The sequence below is a fragment of the Lipotes vexillifer genome, unplaced genomic scaffold (genome assembly GCF_000442215.2).
Source record: "Lipotes vexillifer unplaced genomic scaffold, Lipotes_vexillifer_v1.1 scaffold689, whole genome shotgun sequence".
NCBI lineage: Eukaryota > Metazoa > Chordata > Mammalia > Artiodactyla > Lipotidae > Lipotes > Lipotes vexillifer.
Window position 1 is genome coordinate 1,899,938 of NW_006772359.1, and position 25,370 is coordinate 1,925,307.

Below are 25,370 nucleotides of genomic sequence, written 5' to 3' on the forward strand. Positions count from 1 at the left end.
CTCTTTCCCAAGGACCTCTGTATGTACCTCTTTAACACTTAGGCAGTTAGTTTACAGCTCTGCTGTAGTCTTCACCTCTGCTTGCACAGAGCCTCAAGATCAGCCTGAGGGGTGAGCACAGGGCCTTCTCAGGGTTTTCTGAGCATGTGTACAGTTCTGTGCATGTATGTGACCTTCAAAATTCTGAGGACTATGGTTATCTTACTCCCCAGCTTCTCCTAAAGTTTCTCAGTCAACTCTTTTTTGCCCCAGCTGTTACCACAACCTCAGGCAACTGTGATATTAAACAGTTGTCACTGATTGCTTTTTACAAACAGGCCTGGAGTAAAGGGTTGTGTACATGAATGAGTTCTGAGTCAAGTCAAATAGCTACAAGCCCTGTGAATGGGGATTTCTTATGCAGTATTAAACAGGTCAGATAATGACTTTTCTGAGAATGGTGTTTTGGGGGAGCTCCAAACCCATTCTGCCCCCTTCAGTGGCTGTTTGACTGCTGGTTTTCACATGAATGTGGAGATAGAGAGATGAGGATGAGAATAGTGCATTAAGATACCCTTATACTTAATATTGTTACTGAGATTCAGCCTTTTTTTTTTTTTCAATAAATCACCTCAAGTCACAAGATTTAATTTCCAGAGTTCTGAAAAAGTCCATCTTGACAATTTTTGCCAGTGTTGTTAATTGCTTTTATGGAGGATCATCTTTTTGAGGTTCTTATTCTCCCATTGCTCCTGATGGACTCATGAGGACACTTTAGAGACTAGACAATTTTAAGAGTTATAGCAGCACTATTAACAATTACGCCAGGATAATAGGCATAAGTTTCAATAGTCCTAGGCTAACTGGGATGTGTGACAACCTTTCCGTACGTACATTTGAGTTGACCCCAGTTTGTAGGGATCCTGAGCTGTATTGCTATGAGTATTCATCCTTCTATGTTCAGGATACATTTGTCCACATTTCTTTTGGTACATACCTAGGACTGGCATTGCTGGGTCATGGGATATATGCACACATTCAAGTCTGCTAGATACTGTCAGTTTCCAAAACTATTGAAATAATATATGCTCCCATCAGCAGCCTAGGAGAATTCCAGTTCTTCCTCATCCTTGTCCACACGTGTTATTGTCAGATCTTTTTAAAAAACTATTAGTGTGAAGTTGAGCACATTTTTATGGGTTTAATGACTATTTCAATATCATCTTTTGTGAAGTTTTTATTTCAGTCTCCTGCCTCTTTTTCCATTTAGTTGTCTTTCTTCTCTTGATGATTCATAGCAGTTTTTTTACATATTCTGTATATCATCTCTTTGTTAATTATATGCATTGCAGATATCCTTTTCCATTAGGTGGCTAGCCTTCTACTCTCTTAAAGTTATTCTTTTTTATACCAGAACTTTTAGATTTTAATATAGTCTCATTTCTCAAGTCTTCCCTAATGCGTAGTGCTTTGTATATCCTATTAAAAAAATCTACGTGCTCTGTCTCCTGAAAATATTCCTCTATTATAACTTATAAACCATTGTGTTTCCAAATCTAGCATACCTTTTTATTAATTAATGGGATATCTTGCAAATGAGGAAATGCCTAACTACTCTAACAATAACAACAATAATAACATTATTATGATATCAGCAGTTATCTTTTACTGCACCCTTATTGTATGCCACTTCCTTGAAAGTGTTTTACAATGTGAATCCACTTAATTCTTCCAGAAATCAGTGAGTTAGATTGTGTATCCATATTTTGACTAATTGATGTGGATTGTGTACCCGCTTTTGTGAAGCTAAGGCTTACAAAGGCTAATGATTGGATGTCAAGTCACAGTTACTGAGTGTTGGGGCTGGATTCAAACCTAGCCTCTCTTTTGCCGAAGTCCCTTATTGTCCAAGTATATTATTTATCCCAATACTATTACTACTTACCCTAAGAAGAACATGGGCAAGAATCAGTGATTACAGTAAAAAGTGACTTTTTCTCATTCTTAGAATTAAGCCACTCATTGGGAATATTTCAAAACTGTAACTTGATTTTGGCCATTCTTGCCTCATTATACAGGTTAGATGATAATCTCATTGATTTCAGGATACTCTCCTTTTTACCTACACACCCATGATGTAAATTCCTTTTGAAAGGACTTTCCTGGGGCTTCCCTGGTGGCGCAGTGGTTGGGAGTCCGCCTGCCAGTGCAGGGGACACGGGTTCGTGCCCTGGTCCGGGAGGATCCCGCATGCCGCGGAGCGGCTGGGCCCGTGAGCGATGGCCGCTGAGCCTGCGCGTCCGGAGCCTGTGCTCTGCAACGGGAGAGGCCACAGTAGTGAGAGGCCCGCGTACCACAAAAACAAAAAACAAAAAACAGGTAATTTAAACATCTGTGGTAAGTGCAGAAAAGACACGATACCCATTAGGTCACATTGAATAAAATTCTTTTGTGGCAACATAGGACCTTATTCATGAAAACCTCTGTGTCCTCTGGTTTTGGTGAAATTTTTATGCTACTTACGTGGGATAGAGCACAAAATGAACCTTTTCAGAGGAAATTACTGCTCTTTGGGATCCATGAGGGCATTTTCTACCTTCTACTTATTGTAATCCACATGACTCTGGAGGGGCTGAATTTGAAAAGAACCTGTGTGTGTAGGGGGTGAGGCTAAAGCGAGGGAGATCAAGCACGATTATGGAAATAATTTGTAGGTTATTCCAGCCCCAGGGCTCAGTTCAGTGCACACAGTTTCCAGAGCTCGTATGCTTCTGATCTGATGCTGTTATTCACATTCGCCCATGGAAAGGAGATTCATGTTACCAGCAGAAGTAGAAAAGGGGTTTTGTGTGCCGGATGGGGGTGGGAATGGGCATGAATGTTAGAGCAGCTTATATAGAGGAAGTGCTACCCTGTCTGCAAAGGGAGGCTATAGCTCCTGCATTTAAACTATTTTAATTAGCGTTCTTCCCTCCAACTGGAAGCCAGAAATAGCACCCATCACCTACAAAGTACCGTTTCCTCTCGGCCCTCTCTTCATCCATTACGGGAGGATGTTACATACAATTCCAAAAAGCTCAGTGACTTTTATGGTAACGTATCCTAATATTAGTTTAAAATTCCTATATTAAATGCTTTGGGAACATAGTTAGCAGGCAGAATAAGAATGATGCCTGATTGGGTAGAAAATCATATGCAATTATATATCTAAAGAAGTGTAGAAAATATTATCTCTAAGGGGTCATTGCCTTTCCATAGAATGTTTCTTATCATTAGGAATGTCACTTGTATGAGGCTACAGCATGCATATATATATATATATTTTGCTGATCTCAAACTCCTAATTTTTATAGCATGCATATTTTAAAAAGACCCTTTTAAAAGAAGAATAGTATTTGTATCTTTATGTTGAGTTGGGGATTGGATGTGATAATGCAAGTCAGGTATGTGGTAGCAAATGCTCAATAAATGTTATACTTAGCATTTTAATTATAAGAAAACGAGACTAGTTCCCCAAGTATCTTTACAGAAGTTGAGTGTGGCTTCTCTGTGAAAAGTCTAAGGCTTTGAGTTTTATCATGCTCTGGGGAATTATCTTCAAGTGCCACATCTAGTTCTATGTGTCAGACTCGATGAAGGTCATTGGCATATGTCCTGGACAAGGGCAGCCAGATTAAGAAAAAAATCTGGAAATCCTCTTTCACAAGGAGCATCAAGTGGACTTGGTAGAAAAGACTTTAGAAAGGATCTAGTATCTTGGACTTGAGTAGATTAACATCCAGCCTCCCTCGTAAGGTAGGCACCATCTCTGCAAGGCCCCCGCAGCTGGTCAGCCTGGACAGCTGTCCATCCCTGGGAAGCTCTCAGCTCTTTAACCATCTACTTTGTTAGTTGGCTCCAAGTTCTAGAAAGTTCTTCGCCATGTTGAGATAATACGTTCTTTCTGGTGACTTTTGCCATTTCCTTTTGCTTCCATATTCTTCCCCCAGAATTTAAAGTAAGGCTTTCCTGCTTATTCTTTCTCATAACCTTCTAAATACTTGAAAACAGCTCTCATTTCCCTCCACCATGTCTCCTGTTTAGGTCTCCCTGCTAGAGGTTTCCGAGCCAGTCTCCCTATGATTCAGTTCCTCTCCTTGACATTCTCTCTTGTAATCGTGTTCCAGAACCTGACACCCTGTCAGGTTCCGCCCTGTGCTGCCTGCATTTCAGTTCCTGTTCCTCTCATTTCCTCCATGATGCTGGTGTCAATTCCTTAATTTACTAGAAACCACAACAGACGGATGACTCATACCCAGCTTGTGGCCTATCCAACCCTCAGCATCAATGTCTTCTTCATCTTATTTTAATAGATTTTTTGAAAAGTCCAAATGCAGCACTTAGATTTACCTCTTTGAAATTTTATCTTTGCGGTTTTCGTCCGTCTAACGAAATCATCTAGGATCTTAATTTGATCTTCCCTGATGTTTATATCCCTCCTAACTTAGAGTTATCTACAGATATGACAGATTCAGTGTTTGGTCTGTATTCTCATTGTTAAGTGTTGACTTGGTCTCTAGCTAAGTCCTGTTTTCTCATCACTGTAGATCATTTCCCTGCCTCTCGCCAGCCACTTTAGAAATATTTACCTTTGGTTTTGGCATAAGTTAGTTGTGAAGAAGGGTCACCAATGGCATGTGTGGAACTCCAGGCCAAATTTTATAATCTCTGTAAAGAATTGGACTCAACCCAGATCATCTTGTCAGCACCATTCTGGTGGCTCAATCTCATACCATCTGGTGAAAGAAATAGCAGATATGACCCACGAGCCATAGACTCAAGTTCAAGAGCTCCTTAGGGCATCCTATTAATGCCCCATTTGGGATAGAGGATCAGAGAGCTCCCTGAAGGGGAGAAAGTGAATGGGGTCCCTCCTGGACCCTGCCCATTCCCAGTACCAGAGGGGGCCTTTTCAAAGGATGAGGTGCCATTGGCCCTGCTCTAAGGAGAGTATTATGGGAGAGTATGGATGTTGAAGTGAAAAATGATGCACAGGGCTGGTAACTGTTTGCAGTGCATGCCCTACTATTAGTGTGTTCAGAGGTTTCTCCACGTATGTTAAAAGTACAGTGCAGAGATATAATTGTGGCTGAGTTAGATTTTAGCATATAATTTGTATACTGTTATGTATCATCCAAATAATGTTACTAACAGTGTTCCTCTTCCTTTTTACAATATTTTTAATTTGTATTTAAGTCAATATGAACAGATAGCTTCATTTATTTATGTATGTAATTGAAGTTTAGTTGATATACAATGTTGTATTTGTTTCAGGTGTACGGCAAAGTGATTCAGTTTTATATATATATATATATATATATATATATATTCTTTTTCAGATTCTTTTCCATTATAGTTTATTACAAGATGTCGAATGTAGTTCCCTGTGCTACACAGTAGAACCTGGTTGTTTATCTAATTTATATGTAATAGATTGTATCTGCTAATCCCAAACTCCTAATTTATCCCCCTGCCCCCTGCTGCCTTTCCCCTTTGATAGCCATGAGTTTGTTTTCTATGTCTGTGAGTCTTTTTCCATTAAGTTTATTACAAGATGTCGAATGTAGTTCCCTGTGCTACACAGTAGAACCTGGTTGTTTATCTAATTTATATGTAATAGATTGTATCTGCTAATCCCAAACTCCTAATTTATCCCCCTGCCCCCTGCTGCCTTTCCCCTTTGATAGCCATGAGTTTGTTTTCTATGTCTGTGAGTCTGTTTCTGTTTTGAACACATAGTTTTAAATAATTCAATTAACCTTAAAAGAATTAAAGTGAAATTGTCTTCCCATACTTCCTTTCCCTCTCTTCCAATCATCACTCCCTTAAGCAGCTGTACTCCACTATTTTAACTGGTTGTTTTTGTTGTTGTTTTGTTTTGTTTGTTTGCTTTTTCTTGCATTTACCCTCATTTCTCATCAATATGCTTATACTGTTACTGACCAGGATTCTTGGACTCCTTAATCAATGGAAATTGGTAAGAGGCCAGATGAGAAGTTCTGGGAAGGCTTTACTGGGACTGGAGCTGCAACATGAGGGAGAGAAACAAGTAACAGTTTCCCTTGTTCACTCTCTGAAGGGGGGCAAGCTTGACCCTTAAATGGGGTGAGGATGGGGATGGATTGGTGGGTCGGGCAGGAGGGGTGGTTTGCCCGCCCCCTTGGTGGTGCTATGTGCAGGGATCATGCACAGTACCCTGCTTTTGCTCCTGACACCTCAAAAGTGGCAGTTGGGTTTTTGGTCTTTTTGTATCTTATTGTTCATAATTTGCTCCAACTGCACATGTATGCAGTTATTTTTAGTCCCTTATAGTTATTTTGTATTCTATTGCTGGTGGAGATGTTTGTCCAGCTGCAAGTAATGCAGCAAAGGGTCCCAGGTCCCAGCCTGTCTCAGTACTATTTGTTAACTGACCTTAGACATTAACTACTGATTTTCTGTTATGATAGATGAATATCTAGCTGTATTATATACACATTCTCCTTTCCTCATCTTCTATATGGTTACATGAAAATTTGGAGGTAAATCGGTAGTCCCTGTTATGCTGTTTTGATGTCACCATGCTGTATGACCACATAAATAGTATTAGCTGCTGAGCCAAATAGTGTACTATCATTTTATTTCCTTTCTTGAACAACATTTTGTTTTTTGCCCGTAGTTAATGATTATCGTTTTTTTTTCCTGCTTAATTTGCTTATTTCTGGTTACTTCACAATATTTTCTAAATCTCCAATGCATTAAATAGTTGATTAGTACTGTTTTTTTTTTCCCCTGGAGCCTGCCCTCCCCTGGCCCTTTATCCTCCTGCTTCAGTCTTGTCTCTCTCTAGGCCTCATGCATAACAGTCACTGTGTTAACTCATCCATGTGCCCTGGTGTCTGCCTTTTATGCTGGAGGCTTTTCATCACATGTCTGGTGATCCTTAGTTGTCTGACCACATTGAAGCATGAGATACCAAAGAAGTGCTTGGATCTCATCAGTGCACATTGTCATCTACTGGGGGCTATGACAGCATGAACAGATTGGGAGGCCTTTTGTGGAGGGGGTCCAGTTGATAATATTTGTTGGCCTTTTCTGGGGGCTACTCAGCTTTGCCATGGCCACTCACTGGGTCAGGTTTCCATGTATTCCTTTGTTTGCAGTAAACAGTTCCTTCTTTTTTTGTGTCTGGCTTCCTGGAGTCTGGAGCCTCTCTTATTCTTGAAAGAGTTCACCTGGGGTGGGTGAGAGGTGGGGAGGTAAGCGTGGGAGTGGTGCCCAGTTACATGACTTTCTCCAGTGGATGAGAGGAGCCCCAGATTACAATTATGGGGTCATATCTGTCATTCTCTTTATAGGTATTAACACTGATGGTTTAATTAAGTCTTATATAAATAAAACTCTAAAATGTGTTAAGCAGAGAACCAATGAGAAAAAAGACTTTTCAGGAACTCACACGGGAACTTCGTTCCCACCTAGCTTCTTAAAATTAACGCATAACTTTATCCTCCTTTTTGTTTTTTTAAAGTGGAAAAAAGTTCAACCTACTTTGCAATTATTCTTGTGCTTCTATTCAGATTATCTGACATTTTAGTTTCCTAGATCTGGCATATATTCTCTAGTACCTCTCTTGTTTAAAATGAGTTTCCCTTTTCCTGCCACTCACGTAAGCCATTGATTGTCTGGAATCACAGAGTATCCTCCATTCAGTTGGGTAATTGAAGCTGGATCTATTTAAATACATAATGAAGCCCTGTGCTTCATCTTAACTCTGCGCTCCAAGGGGCTCTTATGCAAAATGCACTTTTTGCTGATTATATTCCTCTGCCAGCAAGAACTTTGCTTATTCCCTTCACTGAACTTTATGCAGTATTTATGGCATCCCCAGCAGGCAAAAAGGACGAAGCACACGATTCACTCCCTCTACCTGTCTGCTGCTGTTTGTTTAGTGGAAAGTGATGCATGTGGGAGAAGTTGAGATGGTACCACTTGGTGGTCTCTCCTTCCTGCCTTTTTGACCACTGGATTCTGATGGAGGGCGCTGGAGTGGACCTGGTATCCCTAATTAAACTTGCCTGGTTCGAGAAGGCGATGCAAAGTTGGCGGCTTTGAAAAGCTTTTTCTAGCATGTCAGAGTTTAAATCCTGGCGTGGCCACACTGGAGAACACTGTATCAAGTTGGTGGTCTGCTGTGATCAGCTCAGAAGTGTTAAGCCTGCAGACGGCTAGGAACTGTTTCAAGAGTTGTGTCTCTACTTAACCTGCTGCTGACAACAGTCAGCGCCGCCTTTGCCCACCCTCTCAGTCACACGTAGCCCGTGTATGCCGCTGCCAAAGGGCAGACTCTACTGAAAAGCTCATTTAGTGAATTGTCCTTCTTAGAAATTGACTTGTCCTAATGGTAGAGAATGGCAGAGACCGCTGTTTTATTTAGGCAGGACAGTAGGAGCAAAAATGCTCTCTAATGGAACTGCCTTCAGCCTCTGACAGGTTTTAAAAGCAGTTGGAGACTTGAGCGTACTTAATGGTTAAAAGGCTGATGGCTAAATTTTTCATAACGTTGTGATCATACTTTTCTAAACATCTTTCTCTAGGTTATGAGACTTGGTATGTTTTTTCCCCTTCTTTTTATTTTATCTGATTTAAAAATTTTTAAGTTGTGCTAAAATATACATAACATACCATCTTAACTGCGTCCAAGTGCACAGTTCAGCAGCATTAAGTGCATTCACATTGTTGTGCACCCATCACCACCATCCATCTCCAGAGCTCTTTTCATCTTGTAGAACTGAAACTCTGTACCCATCGAACTCCCCATTTTCCTCTTCCCCTACCCACTGGCAACCACCATCTTCCTTTCCCTTAAATAAATAAATTCCAGGATGGCTACACCTTTCAAAGGATGTTTAGCTTCATCAACTAGTATCGGTTTCCTTCATTTCCACCTCTTAAGTGGGAGGCAAACATAAACTCTCTGACATGAGAATGGGGTGTGTTGCCCCTGGCTGAGTTTGTGGAGAATCTCACAGGCGGAAGGAAGAAGGGACTCTCTTTACATTAAGTGAAGAGACCAAAAAGCTGTTGTTCTGCAGAACCTATCAGCTTGTGGCTCCTCTTAGAGGGTAAACAATGTATTATACAGACTCTTATTTTAAAAACATCACTTATTTTGAAATGGAATTCTTACTTTGCTAGTGTATCAGTCAGGATGGGTTAGATTATGCTGCAGTAAGGACCAACCCTCACATCTCCATGGCTTAACATACCTTTTCATTCTGGCCATGTGTCTGTAGGACATTGGCCATGAAGCTCTTCTCATCCTAGACACTTAGGGACCCAGGCTGACAGAAGCTCCATCTTGCCCCACAATTCCAGGACTGCAAGCAAAGGGACAAGAATTGGGTGAATCAGGCTTTTGTTTACTAGTAACACATGGTGCTTCTACTCAGATTCATTGGCCCCAGCCAAGTGGCATAGCCACACCTAACTTCGCAGGGACCAGGAAAATTCCATCCCTCTGTGTCCCTAGGGAGAGCTCAAAAGGAGTGGGCAACACTAAAAACCCCACAGCTAGGTTTTTAGAGCAATTGGTGAGAGCTGGGGGGCGGGGCTCTGGAGTGGTGTGTGTAGCATATTAAAAAAATTTTTTTTTAAAGAATAGGATTGACGGAGATCAGGGTTTATAAGAAATGACTGTGTCATCTCTAATTTTACTGGGCTTTAGTTTCTTCATCTGTAAAATCGTCACCTGGACCCCTTCTAGATGAATATATTTATTTAAAATGTTAAGTTTGTAACTTGTATTTAGCAGAGTTTGTATCAGGAGTTTTAAGCTCTTTCTAACTATTCCTCAGATATTATGTCAGGGTTGTAGGTATTTACTTTTCTTCCCCTGGGCTGGGGGTGGGGGAGGGGAGGGGAGGCAGAGATGAGTGAGGATCGTCTTGGGGGAATACATACTGACCTCTCACTGAGCACTGATGCACCAGCTGTTTTTACTGGAGACACGTCCTCTCCTCATTAGTGACATGCTACCTCTGCATGGATTCCATCTGAAACACCCCCCCAATATCCTTTTCACATGGGTGAAAACACCAGCTCCCTTCACATCTAAAAGCTCCTTGTTTCCATGGAGCTGTGCATACAAAGGGGAAAAGCATATTTTGGCTCAGGGGACTAGCTGTTTATCAGATGCTGCCAGGCACTTTAGAGGACAAAGAAGTGATGCTGGAAAAGGTCATGCTGTTGGGAACTTCCATTACAACCTTGCAGTGACAATTTTTCCTGAAAAATAGACTCTGAAGGGTAATATTTTTTAAGATATAGAAAAATTATGCTTAAATATTAGGGTAATATATCTTGGAAGGATCTTTTTAAAACTGTCTATTAAAGGATACCATATACACAGAAAAGTACACATCTTGATGATGTTTCACAAGCTGGGCACACCCGTGACATAACATTCATGTAACCAGCACCCAGATCCAGAAGCAGAATGTGGCCAGCACCCCAGAGACCTCCCTGTGCTTCCTCCCAGATGCTACCCCTCTCCCCACAATTCCCATCAAACAACTCTTCTGACTTCTAACAGTGTACGTTAGTTTTGCCTGTGTTTGTACTTTACATAAATAGAGTCTTATAGTCTATACTCTTCCGCGTCTGGCTTCTTTTCCTCGATGTTATGTGTGTGTGAGATTTATCCATATTGTAGTGGGTAGTTACTGGTCTTTCATTCTCGTTGCTGTGTAGTATGGCACTGTGTGATTATACACATTATTCACTCATTCTCCTGTAGACAGGTGTTGGGATAGTTTCTAGTTTTGTCCATTGCAAGTTGTACTGCTGTGAACATTTTGGGACGTATATTTTCGTGAGCACAGGAATGCATTTCTGTTGAGAGTAGACCCACGAGTGCATTTCGGGGGTCACAAGGTGTGCATATGTTCCACTTTAGGAGATAGTACCAAATAGTTTTCCAAACCAGTTACACCAGTTTACTCTCCAGCAGCTCATAAGAACTCTGGTTGCTCCATATTTTCACCGGCACTTGGTATTTTCTTCTTGGAAGTTTTTCTTTCAGAAAAGAATCCTTACTTGATTGTTTTCCCATCTGAACTGATTCCTTCTCTAATAAATTTTAGAAAGTGGGGGGAAGCGGGCGGTGAATAACCCCATCTGGCAAAATACCCACTGATGCTGAGGCATGGAGAGACAGCAAACATTTTAGTTGCACCAGGCAGGAGGAAGCATGGTGGTTTTATATGTTGGGGGATCTTAAACTCTGGGTTTTTCTTGAATAACTTTAAAGTGATACACAAAGACAAAATGTAACGTAGTTACTTTCCAAGAGGAGATTAAATATTAAGAATTCGAAGTGGAGTTTTTAACTCTCAAAGAATTAAAGGGGGGAATGGGGGGTGAAATGGATAAAGGTAGTCAGTTCTAAGCTTAGTCAGTTCTAAGCTTCCAATTATAAGATGATTAAGTCCTAGGTGTGTAGTGGAAGAAAAGATGAATCTCATATACACACATTGCCTTTTTTCCTAACTTTCTCTACCTACAAGTGTTTACCTTTGACTTCCAATGTCTTTTTCTCTTCTTCTTTTCCCACTCAGTCCTCACAAAATGATTCCATTTGCTTTATCAGGTGGTACTTCTGCTGTTTCTTTAGGAGAATGTCTAGCTATTGTGAAGTCTTCTTTAGATACAGGCAAATATTTTGTTGTAAACGTAACAACTGACAGATTGTCTAGGTTTGTCCAGTGTGTGGTGTCTCTGCTGGCAGACACCATTTGTAACATTTGATGCAGTTTCTTTTGTGGAATATGATGAGATTCAGAAATAACATAGACACCTGCGGTGGTGCCTTCACTTAAATTTCAGTCATGTGGGTGGGGTCCTGTTAATAGAATTTTGTCTGCAGACCGTGGCTCAAATGAGTCAGGAAACTAAGAAGATGCATCAGAGGGGGAAAAAAAAATAACAGTGTGTTGTGCGTGAAAAATGATGCCGTCAGCTCCTTTAATATTCAAGTAGCCAAATAGACCCTTTGTTCAGATGAGCTAAGTTCTGAGCATTTACTAAACTTCTCTAGGTTTGAGGCGATACTCACTGATTGAGTTCCTAAAGAATTAATCATGGCACATTGTTACACATGAACTATCCCCCCACCTTTTGCCTTTCAGAACACTGTGAGTCACAAGCAAGCCCACTTTGAGGTTACCTGCCCATTGGTGGGTGTTACCCAACATTGTCTTTAAATCCCTTTTGACCTGGTCATTCTCAGTGGCTGGGATCCTGCTGAGTGGTTGCTATTCCTAGACACTTCCCTAAGACAGGATTGCTTCTCACTCCTTGAACTACCTTCCCAGCCCTAGTTTTGTCATGGCTGCTCGGCTCTGGCAGGGGACCTGTGGATTGGGGTCACTGTGATTCACTGGGGGAAGGTTTGTTGCATCTTCCTTGGCCAATAATATCCCTCGGCCTCACTCTCACCATGGAACTGACCAGTCCTCTCTGGAAACTGACCTTTGCTTCATAGCAACCCACTTAACTGGAAACTAAGCTGTCTGTATAGGATTATCACATGTACAAGTATTTTAGTGCAAACTACCATTGACTGGGTGGCTTAGAAACATTCTGGAGGCTGGAAGTCTGAGATCAGGGTGGAAGCATGGTTGGGTTCTGGTCAGGCCCATTCTGTGATTCATAGATGGCCATCTTCTTGTTGTGCCCTCACATGGTAGAAGGGAGCTAGCTAGCTCTTTGGCCTCTTTCTTAGAAGGGCACTAACCCCCTGTATGAAGGTTCCACCCTTATGACCTAATTACCTCCCAAAGTCCCCACCTCCTAATACCATCACACTGGGGGTTATGATTTCAATGTTTGAATTGGGGGGTGGGGGACACAAATGTTCGGTCCACTGCAACAAGTGAGTTCAGTAAGTACATTGGGTGAGCAGACATGGTGGCTTCATTCCCGTCAGCTGTTGGGGGCTGGGGGTGGGGTGGCGGGGTTGGTGTCTGACCTAAGACTAACTTCTTTTAGGTGTTCTCTGAAGGAGGAGTTCAGAAAGGTTAGCCTTCCTCATGGGGTGTCTAGACCTGCCTCCTTGACTCCCAGCCATGGCTTGTCTGGAAGTGCACTGGTTTGTCTATGATAACCTAAGAGGTGGCTGTTTCTTCTTGGCCCCCACCTCCCCCATCACAGACCACCAGCCAGACGGAGCTGGAGAACTGGATCACTGCCATCCATTCTGCCTGTGCAGCCGCTGTCGCAAGGCACCATCACAAAGAAGACACGCTCCAACTGCTGAAGTCGGAAATCAAAAAACTGGAACAGAAGATTGATATGGATGAAAAGATGAAGAAAATGGGCGAAATGCAGCTGTCTTCAGTCACTGATTCAAAGAAGAAGAAAACTATATTAGATCAGGTAATTGTTCTTCCGTGTTTAGACGTGGGCAAAATCCTTAGGGCTTGAAAGTTTTTCTGCTGCCTTGGAATCGAGAAACATTATCGGTTATCTCACTGTCAGCCTGTCATCCTGACTGCTAAATTCTTTATTGTGACTGTCCGTTTTCCTCACCCGTTGTTCACAGTTGATTGTTATGAACTAAAGGGAACAATATTAAATTGAATGAAAGACAGAAATCTAATAGCAGAGCCCACCCACTCCTGCCAATGGCATGCTGTTCTTGGGGATCTGTGTAACTGAAAAGTCTGCAATTTCATTCCCCACGTTATCAGGTTAACTTGGTGCTTAACTGTGATGGGGATTCATTCCTGACTCCTCAATAAATTTAGACTTCTAAATTTAGGGGAAAGGTAGAGTGTGTTTTAAAAATATATGTATAATTGCTGTATATGTGCACAAGTATATTTCATGCTGAAAAGGAAAGATTTCGTGAGATAAGAGAGGACATTTTTGCCTTCAATTTAGTTGTTTAAAAGTCAGTGATAGCCACCTAGTAACACTTTGAAACTTTGCCTAACATGTTCGGAAATAATTATGTGAATAAATACTATTTAAATAATTGACCAGCATGTGATCTTCCATATTTCTCTCTGTCTATTCTTTCCCTCTATTACCCGGTACTGTATTTTTTTTTAAACAGAGGTAAAATTCACATAACACAAAATTAACCACTTTAAAGCATACAATTCAGTGGCATTTAGTACATTTACAGTGTTGAGTAACCACAACCTCTGTTTGGTTCCAAAACATTGTCATCTACCTCAAAAGGAAACCCATACCTTTTAAGCTGTTGTTCCCCTCTGCCCTGGCATTCTGTCTCTATGGATTTACCAATTTCGGATGTTTCATACAAAAAAACTTGCATAATATGTGACCTTTTGTGTCTGACATCTTTTAGTTAGCGTAATGTTTTGGAGATTGATCCTCATTTCAGTACGTATACTTCATTCCTTTTACGGCTGAATATTACTCCATTGTATGTATACACCACGATTTGTTTACCCATTCATCTGTTGATAGACGTTTGGGCTGTTTCCATTGTTTGACTGTTGTGAATAGTGCTATGGATATGTGTTTACACTAACACTGTATTTTAAGTTGAAGTGAAAAGGTAGATATCAACCATTAATCAATATCCACATCATAGCTAACATCTCTGAGCCTTCACTATATGCCAGACCCTGGTCCCACTCTTATTCTTGCATTATCTTATTCAACCATCACATCAGCCTCAGGAGGTAGGTATTATTTTGCCATTTTGAAAAATGTGGAAATACCTTGGATATATCCTCTGGTTGGAACTATGTATTCCAGAGTCTGGGTCTACATCATCTAGTTTTCCACTGTCCCACCCTGTACTCTCTACCACCCACCTCTTCCCAAAAGCTCTTGGCCTGTTTGCCTCTGATTTTGAAATCACCTCGCTTTTCTTCTTCTCTGTCTTCCTTTGAAAAGCCACCTCTTGGTAAGTCATATAATTCTCCAGCGCTGGACATCCTCCATTTCTTTACGTCTTTTCCCTTGGGTTTGTGGTCCAGAGCCTGGAGCTGATGGACCTATCATGGCCGCAAATGTGAAATCTGTGATGGGAGGGAAGAGAGCAACTAAGGGTATCTCTTCTATTTATCATACTGAATTTATGTCTATAGATGTCTGCAGAATAGCACGTGAGCTATGGAAACAATAATACTTGACCTATTACCTAAGAAATTTGGGGTACCTGGTATTTACCCCTTAGGACTAAAATTAATACTTTTATAACAGAAATTGGTACATTTGTGTGGGATAAAATTAACATTTTTCTTCCCTCTTTCCCCCCACTCTTTTCCCATATTTTCACCGCTGTAGATCTTTGTTTGGGAGCAGAATCTTGAACAGTTCCAAATGGACCTGTTTCGCTACCGCTGTTATTTAGCCAGCCTCCAAGGTGGGGAGCTGCCCAACCCTAAAAGGCTACTTGCCTTTGCAAGCCGTCCAACGAAAGTGGCAATGGGCCGCCTTGGAATCTTTTCTGTATCATCTTTTCATGCGCTGGTGAGTAGAAGCTAATGTATTTTTGAAAAATATTCATCTTGACTATTAATCCTGAGCCCGACTTGACAGGAGTCTCTAAAGTCGTTTTCTAGTTTACTGCTCTGTGTGGATTTCTGATATGTCCTCCCTCGGTCACGGATGCAAATCTTCACTTGAATCTGTTCTGACATTTATTACTTAAGCCTCTCTTGATGGGCCCTTAATTATTGTGCAAAGAAAATATGAAAGGTATTACCTTAAGAGGTCTTTGCATGTGGTGCTTGTGGATAACTCATGTCATTTTTAGGCAGTGTCATGTTTTTAACCCCAATACGTACTTTTTATGTTTACCTCATGGAAATGGTAAGTGGAAAGCTTGTTCTCTCATACATAAATGTGTTTTTTCTCTCTCTCACTTGTCCACGTGAAAACACATACACCATATACTGAACATAGATCTCTTTGGAAATCTTCCTTTTCACTTTATTTTTTACCATGATTTTGGTGACCATAAATACCTGAGGCATTTGAAGAAGGCCATGACCTTCTGTGTTTATCAGCCCAACATATGTAGCTGCTTGGGGAAGAGAATTGTCATCTGACCTCCAGAGCGGCAGGTTGTGTAGTTGTATGTTTGCAATCTGTAATTTCATGTACATGCTAAATTGCGAACAGCTTTATGTACTTTGGGCCCCTTTCTTCTCAAAAATTGCTATGCGAGTAACATGGTTTTAGCCCATCCAAATCAACACCCACTTAAAATGTACTGCACCTTAGCACATTTGCTGTGAAATTAAATGTTAAGTCCTAGGTTCCAGAAACCGCCTTGAAGGACCTTAGCTGTGCTGCTCTTGGCTTGCCGTGTCAGCTGTACCCTTCAATTGAATTCAGAGCTGTAATTCAGTCAGAGCCGTTTGTATTCTTTATAAATAGATAAGCGTCATCATTCAGATAATTAGGGTAGATTTACATTCTTAAAGAAGTCTTAAACAAATTTCTGGAGTTATTAAAACTGGCATCCTGATTTGTTCTACAAATTACAGCTCAGCTCTTGGTCTCCCTGGCTACCACCTCTCCATATAGCTATTAAGTCCTGTTTTTTAGTAGGGTTGGATCAAAGTGCTGTGATAAATAAATCTAGCAAACAGTTTTCAGTTTGTGGCTCTCGGTCTGTTTCTGTGAGACCTGGACACCACTTTGGAACGTAGCCAAATCTCAGTTTGCCTGTTCTGCAAAAATATTGGGATAAAAATTCTTGTTTACCACACTGAGAATGTTGTAAATTGAGGAAACATTTTTATTAAGGAAGCTTATGATGCCCATGATGTGGCATCAGTATTAATACTAAATCCCAAGCTATCCAGAAGGCTCTTTCGTTCTCCTGGGCTTGGTAGACTTTGGAGAAAATAGTTTTGCCGTCTACCTAAAACTTCTGTGCCTTTATTATTTTCTTCAGAGCCATTGGAGCTAAGCTCTTAGAGACGGGGAAGTCGAAGCCACTGAATTACCCTTCCATAATTCATCTCCAGACCTTCTAATTTCCTCTGTCTCAGTATCTGTGATTTGCATGTACTTTTCTTTTGATGGGCAGGCTATTAAAATCTGACCAGCAGAAGATGGGGGTGGGAGGGTTAGTAACTCTTTTAGGTTTCTTTGGTCAGTGATTTGGAAGGAGAATATTTAATTCCATATGTGCCACTCTCCGTTCCTTTGTTCTTTTTTCTTTTCTTTTCTTTTCTTTTCTTTCTTTTTTTTTTTGCTAGCTGCAGCAGTGACATGGTTCTGGGTGTGTGTATGTCCTTGCAAACTTCTCTTTTCCATGAGAGGTTTCAATCAGACAGAACAAGTTAAGCAAGCCTGTTGGGTATCTCTTCCTGTTCGTTGCTCTATGTCCTATAGAAGATCCTGGGCAGGGAATTTTTACTGTCTGATTTATTGGATACTTATTTTTTCCTTCTTTCCTTGTCATTTGACCCCAGAGAATTTTTTTCTCCTTGGGGTTGAAACATTCTTCAATTTAGCCTTTGTCCAGACTCTTTTTTTTTATTTTTCTTCTATTAAGTGGGGAGCATGGGAGGAAGGAGGTGTGAGGGCAACAGGGCTAGAGGTGGAGATTTGAGCTACACTGTAAGTACCGTTCACCAGAAGGGCTTCCCATCATGCTCAGTGATTTTCAGTAATTAACTGAAGGGTCCCTGCTGTACTCTTTGAAAGAAGGTTATCATTGTTCTTGTTTGCACAGATGAGCAGAATGATAGAGTAATCAGGTTCCGGCCACAAAGAGAGGCATTGTCTGGGCCAAGATCATTGAGAAACTCTTGAGCTCTTGTCCAGCAGTTCTTTTGCCAGCTCTTTTTCCTCTTCCTCTAAATCCCTTTGCTCATTTTGAGTCATTATTGTCTTGGGAGCTGCAGTAACTTTTGCAGTTTACAAGGCCCCCAACAGTTTAGAGTAGTTACTATAAGAACCTTAAATAAACAGTCCATTTGTTAAACAGACTAAACTAACTGGTCAGCTGGTAACTGAGAGTGTTTATGGTTGTTTGCCTTTCTCTTCTGGACTGTTTTTCTAAAATTATACACAAAAGAGTTACTGTTTAATTGTTGTGACTGTGGTATGTAGGATATCTGCTTCTGCTTTTCAGTGTTTGTTTATTTATTCATTCAGTCAACAAATAAATGTGAGTGCTGGCATATGTCAGTTACTATCTGATTAGGGTTATAGCGAAGGACTCCAGAGTTCTTGTCCTATTGGAGCCTATCTTCTTGTGGGAGAGATGATAATAAAGAAGTAAACAATCAGGCAAACACAAGAAGTTCAGATATTGATGTGTGCTATCACTCACACACACACACACACACACACACACACACACACACACACACACCACACACCACACACACACAGAGTCAACCCTTTGTTTCCACGGGTTCTGCATCTGGGGATTCAACCAACCATGGATTGAAAATATTCAAAAAAATAAATTACAAAAAGTTCCAAAAAGCAAAACTTGAATTTGCCCAACTATTTACATAATATTTACAATGTCCTTACAACTATTTACATAGATTTACATAGTATTAGGTATTATAAGTAACCTAGAGATGATTTAAAGTACACAGGAGATTGTTATGTAGGTTATATGTAAATGCTGTGCCATTTTATATAAGGGACTTGACGATGGGAGGATTTTGGTATCTTCGGGGGTCCTGGAACCAATTCCCCATGGATACTGAGGGACAGATGTGTGTGTGTGTTTGGGTATGTGTGTGTATCTGCCTACATGTATGTGTAAATGTATCTATTTATAAATATGAGACCGCATGTATTTTTTTTTTCTAGAATTTTTAGCTCTAATACCATTTATACAGTGGTTCTTAGCATCATTTTGTGGCGATAAGCTTAACTGATATTGACACAGTTATGTGGACATCTATGTATGTCAGCACATTATCATTTATTCCTTTTATAACCTTTGTTTACCTTTAGCTTAGAAAGTGATGAAAATAGAGAAGAGAAAATGTGTACATATTTAACATAAACATGTGCCCTTTGTTGATTTTGTTCCCTGCAAGACCTTGAGTGTAATAGTGGGTTAGAACTCTTTCTGGAAGCACTTTCCCACCATTGTCTTGAGTACCACATTTTCACATACCCTGATCTGGGTTTTCTTATGGGCTAAGCTGAGAAAATACAAGACCTCTCAGCTCCCTCCTCTTTTTTGATTGGGACCAAAACTTTCCCCCTAATACCCTCGTAGAGAAACTGTTTTGATTCCTGGTTTTGATAGATGTGGGGGGTCTTTGCCAATCTTATCACGGGGCTTCCAGGGTGTTTACCCTGTCGATACTGAAAACCCCAGAAGGGTGTGCCTTGTAACCAACGTGCTGACTGCTGGGGGGGGTCCCCTGTGTTACCCAACAGTATTCATCCCTGAGAATGCTGCCAGTTGGCAGCCATCACACTGGGAATTGACCGTGTGGGAATCTATGGCAAGTAGGTTCCGAGATATATACCTCCAGCAACAAAGAGCAGGCGGGGAAGTTTCAAGTCCAACTCGCTGTACCTCCTGACACTCCCCTCTTTTGAAAGGAGAGCCCATGGGTGGCCTATTGAGACCTCCTAGCGGAAGTTCCCTCAAGTTCCTGGGACTTTGCTTACAACCTGTAGGATAAAGTTCCAGCCTGAAGGATTGCCTGGGAAGACGATGTGGAGTCCTCATAGAGATCCTGCATATGCCTGCGTGGCGATCACAGTGGCAGATTTAGATCTGGCATATTCCCTTCTGCAATATTGAACTATTTATCTGGGTCTCTGACACCTTGCAAATATCTCAACAGAGTTTAGCTTCCTTTCAAAAAAAAAATACAATTTTTTTTTCTGAAGTTAAAATTCGTTTTAATAAAAAGATGCATACCGTATTTTATGTGAAAATGACAGAATTGCCAAATACGTTTAGTACATTCCCATTTTTGTAAAAAGATTATATAGATATTTGCTTGGAAATAAAGTCTGGAAGGATGTAAGCAAAAAATTAACAGTGGTAGTTTTCATGTTTCGGGGAAGGAGGAAAGTGAAGGATAATGGAAAACCCCCTCCTTTCGAGGACCATTTCTGGAAATTACAAATACAGTAAGTCCCCTACATACAAACGACTTCTGTCCCAAGAGTGCATTCGTAAGTCCAATTTGTTCAGAAGTCCAACAAAGTTAGCCTAGGTACCCAACTAACACGATTGGCTGTATAGCACTGTACAGTAATAGGTTTATAATACTTTCCACACAAATAGTACATAAAAAACAAACACAAAAAATAAAGAAAACATTTTTAATCTTACAGTACAGTACCTCGAAAAGTACAGTAGTACAGTATAACAGCTGGCATCCAGGGGCTGGCATCGAGTGAACAGGCAAGAAGAGTTACTGACTGGAGGAGGGAGAGGAGGTGGGAGACGGTAGAGCTGAAGGGTCGTCAGCAATAGAAGACGGAGGGCTGCAGTTTCACTCACGCCTGACGTTGATGGCACAGGTTCTGGTTCCTCGCTGGAACCAGATGCACGTTCGCATCTTTGAAAGTTCGCAACTTGAAGGTTCACATATGGGGGACTTAGTGTAACCCTTCTACTTCCCCTTGACCAGAACTTCATCACAAGCCCATGCCCTGCTACAAGGAAAATAAGCCCACTTCAGGCAGCCAGATGCTCAGCTATATTTGGGGCTTCTCTGACTAAGGCAGAAGGGACATTGATATTGGGGGAAAGCTATCACTTGCCTAATAAGGAAAGTGATTTTATGTAATTCTGAGAAAACTAAATAGAAGAGATTGGTAAATTTAGATTCAATATGGAATCACAGGAACCAAAATGTGCCATCTTCACTATTTTTGCTGACACTCAGCCATCATTTTTTGTTAGAGTGAAGAAACAACTCTGTACCATTTGGAGAGAATCTCAAGAAAGTATGGTTAGTTTAACTTGATGCTGGAGTTCAGGAATGTGACCAGAAGGATATCTAATTCTTGGAAACCTAGCATACATTCCATTACTATTTTATGTATTTTTACTGATGTTTTCAGACAGTGATTGAGTTTGCCAACCTTTCGTTTATATTTTGAATCTAGGAAGGGCTCTCAAAGTCCCTATATGTGTAAGTCATGGATGAAATGCTTTGGGTGGTGGGGTCAGGGTTGGCTGGCATGAGGGGGAAGGGGCTTTTGGAGAGTGGGACTTAGAGGAGGGTTTGGGGAACAGGTGAGTGGTCTTGACACATCTCTTGTTGATGTCCCCTCTTGCCGTTCCTTAGGTGGCCGCTCGCACTGGTGAAACTGGAGTCAGAAGACGTACTCAGGCCATGTCCAGATCTGCCAGCAAGAGAAGGAGCAGGTTTTCTTCTCTTTGGGGTCTGGACACTACCTCCAAAAAGAAGCAGGGACGCCCAAGCATCAATCAGGTAGGTTCCAGGGTGGATGAGAAAGCAAGTGTAGATTGCTTCCACGGACACCTCACTTTGGGGTGTGCATGTGTGTGCATTGTTCCTTGATTGATACTGTTATATCACATCAACTAGCTGACACAAAGAAGTTAGTTGTGCTAGGTGCTTTTTTTTTTTTTTTTTTTTTTTTTTTTTTTTTTTTTGCGGTACACGGGCCTCTCACTGTTGTGGCCTCTCCGGTTACAGAGCACAAGCTCCGGACGTGCAGGCTCAGCGGCCATGGCTCACAGGCCCAGCCGCTCCGCGGCATGTGGGATCTTCCCGGATGGGGGCACGAACCTGTGTCCCCTGCATCGGCAGGCGGCCTCTCAACCACTGCGCCACCAGGGAAGCCCCTAGATGCTTTAAATAGATAACGTATACCCGTAACATTGAACTCTGCTATTAGTCTATCACCAAGCTCCAGTCTCCCACCTGCAACCTTTCCAAACCCTGGGTAATTACAGATTTACTGAAAGTGCACTTCCTGAGTTTTCAGAAGAGAAGCAGGGCTTGATGATGAGCCAAGTGGGCACCTGAGCAATCTTTAAGCTGCCTCTGGCGCTGGATCAAAGGCAGCCTCCAGGGAAATCTGATTGTTTCTTTGCCCTTGACTTTTGGGGGTTTGACATTAAATGGCCAGTTCTTCTGCCTACTTACATCAGGAACCAGGAATCCGAGAGCGCTCACTCACCACTGTGACTCCTTTCTACTACCCAGGTGCCAGGGCTTGAAGGGGACCTACCTCAGTGCATCATGAGTGGCACCACCTAGGGTGCTGCATCATTGGGCCGCTGTTAACCAAATGCTCTGGCCTCATTACTTTGACTTTTTTACTAGCTAAGTCCACTTTCCTGCTGGAGTTACTTCTGGGAAACTCTCTTTCCATTGTCATTGTCATCCGCCTTCTTTGGCTTCGAAAAACGAGTAGCTCCAGAGCTGCTTTAGATCTTAAGGACTGGAAGGACATAGGTATTTGTCTTTCAGGAGAAGGAGAGTGTCCAGTCCATGAGCCGTACAGGCACTGAGCATTTTGAGGTCATGACTAGGATTGCCAATTTGACCTGTTCACTCTGAGCCTGTAGGCAAAGTGAGAATTCCATTGACTGACTCAATAAAAAAGCTCTCATTATTTGTTCGACCAGTTCAGCCATTAGTTTACTTAAGAACTGACATTTAAAAAAATAAATTAATCGTGACAGCTGATGTATTACGTCCTTAGCTGACCACCACACTCGTTGTTTCCACCTGGAGTGTCTGGACCCTTGGTGGAACTTGCAGGGGACCAGATGAGCAGATGGGAAGAGCCTGAGCATTCATGCAGTTAGTTCTCTGGTCTTTGGGGAGAGTAGAGCACCATCAAGTTTGCTACCTGGGGTTTTGCTTCTGTGTAAATCCGAAGAAGAAACTGTTTGGAGGAAAGTCAATATTTCTTCGGAAAAATTGCACGAGACTTGATGGCTCTTCATTAAACCTGCAAAAGGGTGGCATTAACAATCAGCATTTCCCCCCTGGTTTCAGGAGGTGGTGGTGTCATTTTGTGTGCGTCATTTGGCATTGCAGGTGACTCAGACCAACACTGTAAATATATGTCAGGGTTCGCAGCTGGAAGCTTGGGTTGAATTTCTCTTCTGTTTAAAGCCTTAGTTCATTTGTGTGCTTCTGCTTTATGGGTGCCCACTTATGTTACAGTCCATTGCTGCTGAAACATATGCCTGAATTTAAATGAATCCAAGAGAATGTTTTAAATTTTTCTTTTCATCAAAGGACCATGTAATGTCTTACAAACAATTCATGTTATTCTCTCTTACAGTAAGAGTTTAAAAAAACCTCTTACTTAGCCGTAAGTATACCAATAGAAGGTTACTTGTTAATTTAGTACTTTGAAATGGATAAAAACTGTATGTTTCTATATATCTCATCTGCATTGGAGCAAAGACTTTTTCTTAACCATGTATATTATACCAACCGTACACAATCGGTTGGGAGCAAATATATGAAATTTTCACATGTGTTTAGGTTTTGACTACCTCGTGGCATTGGTACCCTGATGTGATTTTAGTCATATCTTTAAGTTAGCAGGATTCATTAAATTTCAAAGGATAGACAAGTTTCTATTTTTTAAATAAGAAACTTTTCCTTGGTGTTATGGTAATATAATTATAAACATATGTTCTCAGGTTCTGAGGTAAAAAGTAAACTAATTATTGATAAATTTCTGATTAGGTATGTGATGCTATAGCTGAAATTCTTCACTGTGAATGAATCTGGTTCATTGCATTTGCAGGTTTATTTTCTTTAAATTTAGATGAATTATCCAGATCTAAAGCCAATTTTAAAAAATTGTCCAAGACGTGGGAAGTGATCTGTTGTAGATAGAGGGATGTTTTTCATGGTCTTTAGCTAGTAAATTATTTTACCTACTTCAGGATTTGTTGTAAGAGTATCTGAAACTTCTGTAATGTTTTCTAATAGTCAGGCCTGTTTTCCATCCCCCTTCTCATGCTTCTTTTGCCCAGATTTCTTTTTAAGATGATACTTTTGTGTATGCAGGTGTTCGGTGAGGGAACTGAGGCTGTAAAGAAATCTTTAGAGGGAATATTTGATGACACTGTTCCAGATGGCAAGGTAAAAATAAACACATGTTCCTTTTCTAAAAGTACCACAAATACATCAACATTACACAATGCAGTGGTTTCTTGGGATCCTAAAATTAAGTATACTCAGTATTAAAAACTGAAATGATCGGTCCTTTAAAATTATGTAACAGGTCGAGAAGAGATGGAAAACTTGATAACAGTAAGAATATTCTCCTGCTGACATAACATTTTCAATAACTATCATTTGAATGTTGAAGTTTCCATCTAGAATATAAGAGGAAATTGTGGGGTGCTGGGTAGCAGAATATTTTATGCCATTGTTAATTCCTTTCATATACAACTTTCTTCTCAAGAGGTGAGTTCTTACTGCCCTTCCTCTCTACCCACACATGCTGCTTTTTTCCTTCAGTTAATTTCAAAGAACTGTTCTGACAGTTTGTTCTTTAAAAAAAAATGCATTTGCCTCCCAAGACAAGCATTCGATTAAAGATCCCCAGACTTGATTCAACCTTGTGCTTGGATTTTAAAGGGTCTTTCAAACTGCTCTGATTGTAAGCCCATAAAGAATATTGATTTTTTTGTTTTCTAGGCCACTTTTTTTCAGCCTCTAAATAAATGGACATTCCTCGTTTTAAAGACCCTAATGATAATACAAGCGGCCTCTTGGCTGGGGGCAATGGGGGGATTCTGGTGTTGATAATGTGACCTTGGGATGATCCTCTGGTTCCTGGACTCAGAATCAACATGACAGGGTTCAGCTCTCGGTTGCCATGCAGCCAAGCAATGGCTTGCCCCTCGTTCTAGATGGAGCTGAGCCTCCAAAATCAGAGTGTAGTAGGGGATTTCTGGCTGTTGGGGGGAGGGGGGATAAGAGTGGCCGTGGACAGGACTTTTCTCCCTTGGTTACCTAAACTACTCCTGGATTATGTCATCGTGCATATAAAGGCTGCTGTCCTTGGAAATACCCATCCATAGCTCTCTCTTTGAGCATCTGTCTGTTTCCGATGAAATTAAATTGCTGTTCTTTTTTTTTAAAATTTATTTTATTTATTTTTGGCTGCGTTGGGTCTTCGTTGCTGTGCACGGGCTTTCTCTAGTTGTGTCGAGTGGGGGCTGCTCTTCGTTGTGGTGGGCGGGCTTCTCTTGTTGCGGAGCATGGGTTCTAGGTGTGTGGGCTTCAGTAGTTGTGGCTCATGGTCTCTAGAGCGCAGCCTCAGTAGTTGTGGCACACGGGGCTTAGCTGCTCCGTGGCATGTGGGATCTTCCCGGACCAGGGCTCGAACCCGTGTCCCCTGCATTGGCAGGTGGATTCTTT

At 41.2% G+C, this 25,370-nt stretch overlaps 1 protein-coding gene across 2 annotated transcripts in view; it reads left to right on the forward strand.

Moving 5' to 3' along the window:
* TIAM1 (TIAM Rac1 associated GEF 1) overlaps nt 1-25,370 on the forward strand; it is a 149,296-nt gene that overhangs the window by 35,679 nt on the left and 88,247 nt on the right. The window contains exons 5-8 of one of the 2 annotated variants that reach the window (XM_007447422.1): nt 13,207-13,431; nt 15,322-15,507; nt 21,288-21,434; nt 24,009-24,083. In XM_007447422.1, the coding sequence (XP_007447484.1) occupies nt 13,207-13,431; nt 15,322-15,507; nt 21,288-21,434; nt 24,009-24,083 (633 nt within the window). The remainder of the gene's footprint in view (nt 1-13,206; nt 13,432-15,321; nt 15,508-21,287; nt 21,435-24,008; nt 24,084-25,370) is intronic. The other variant, XM_007447423.1, reaches the window with a different exon arrangement.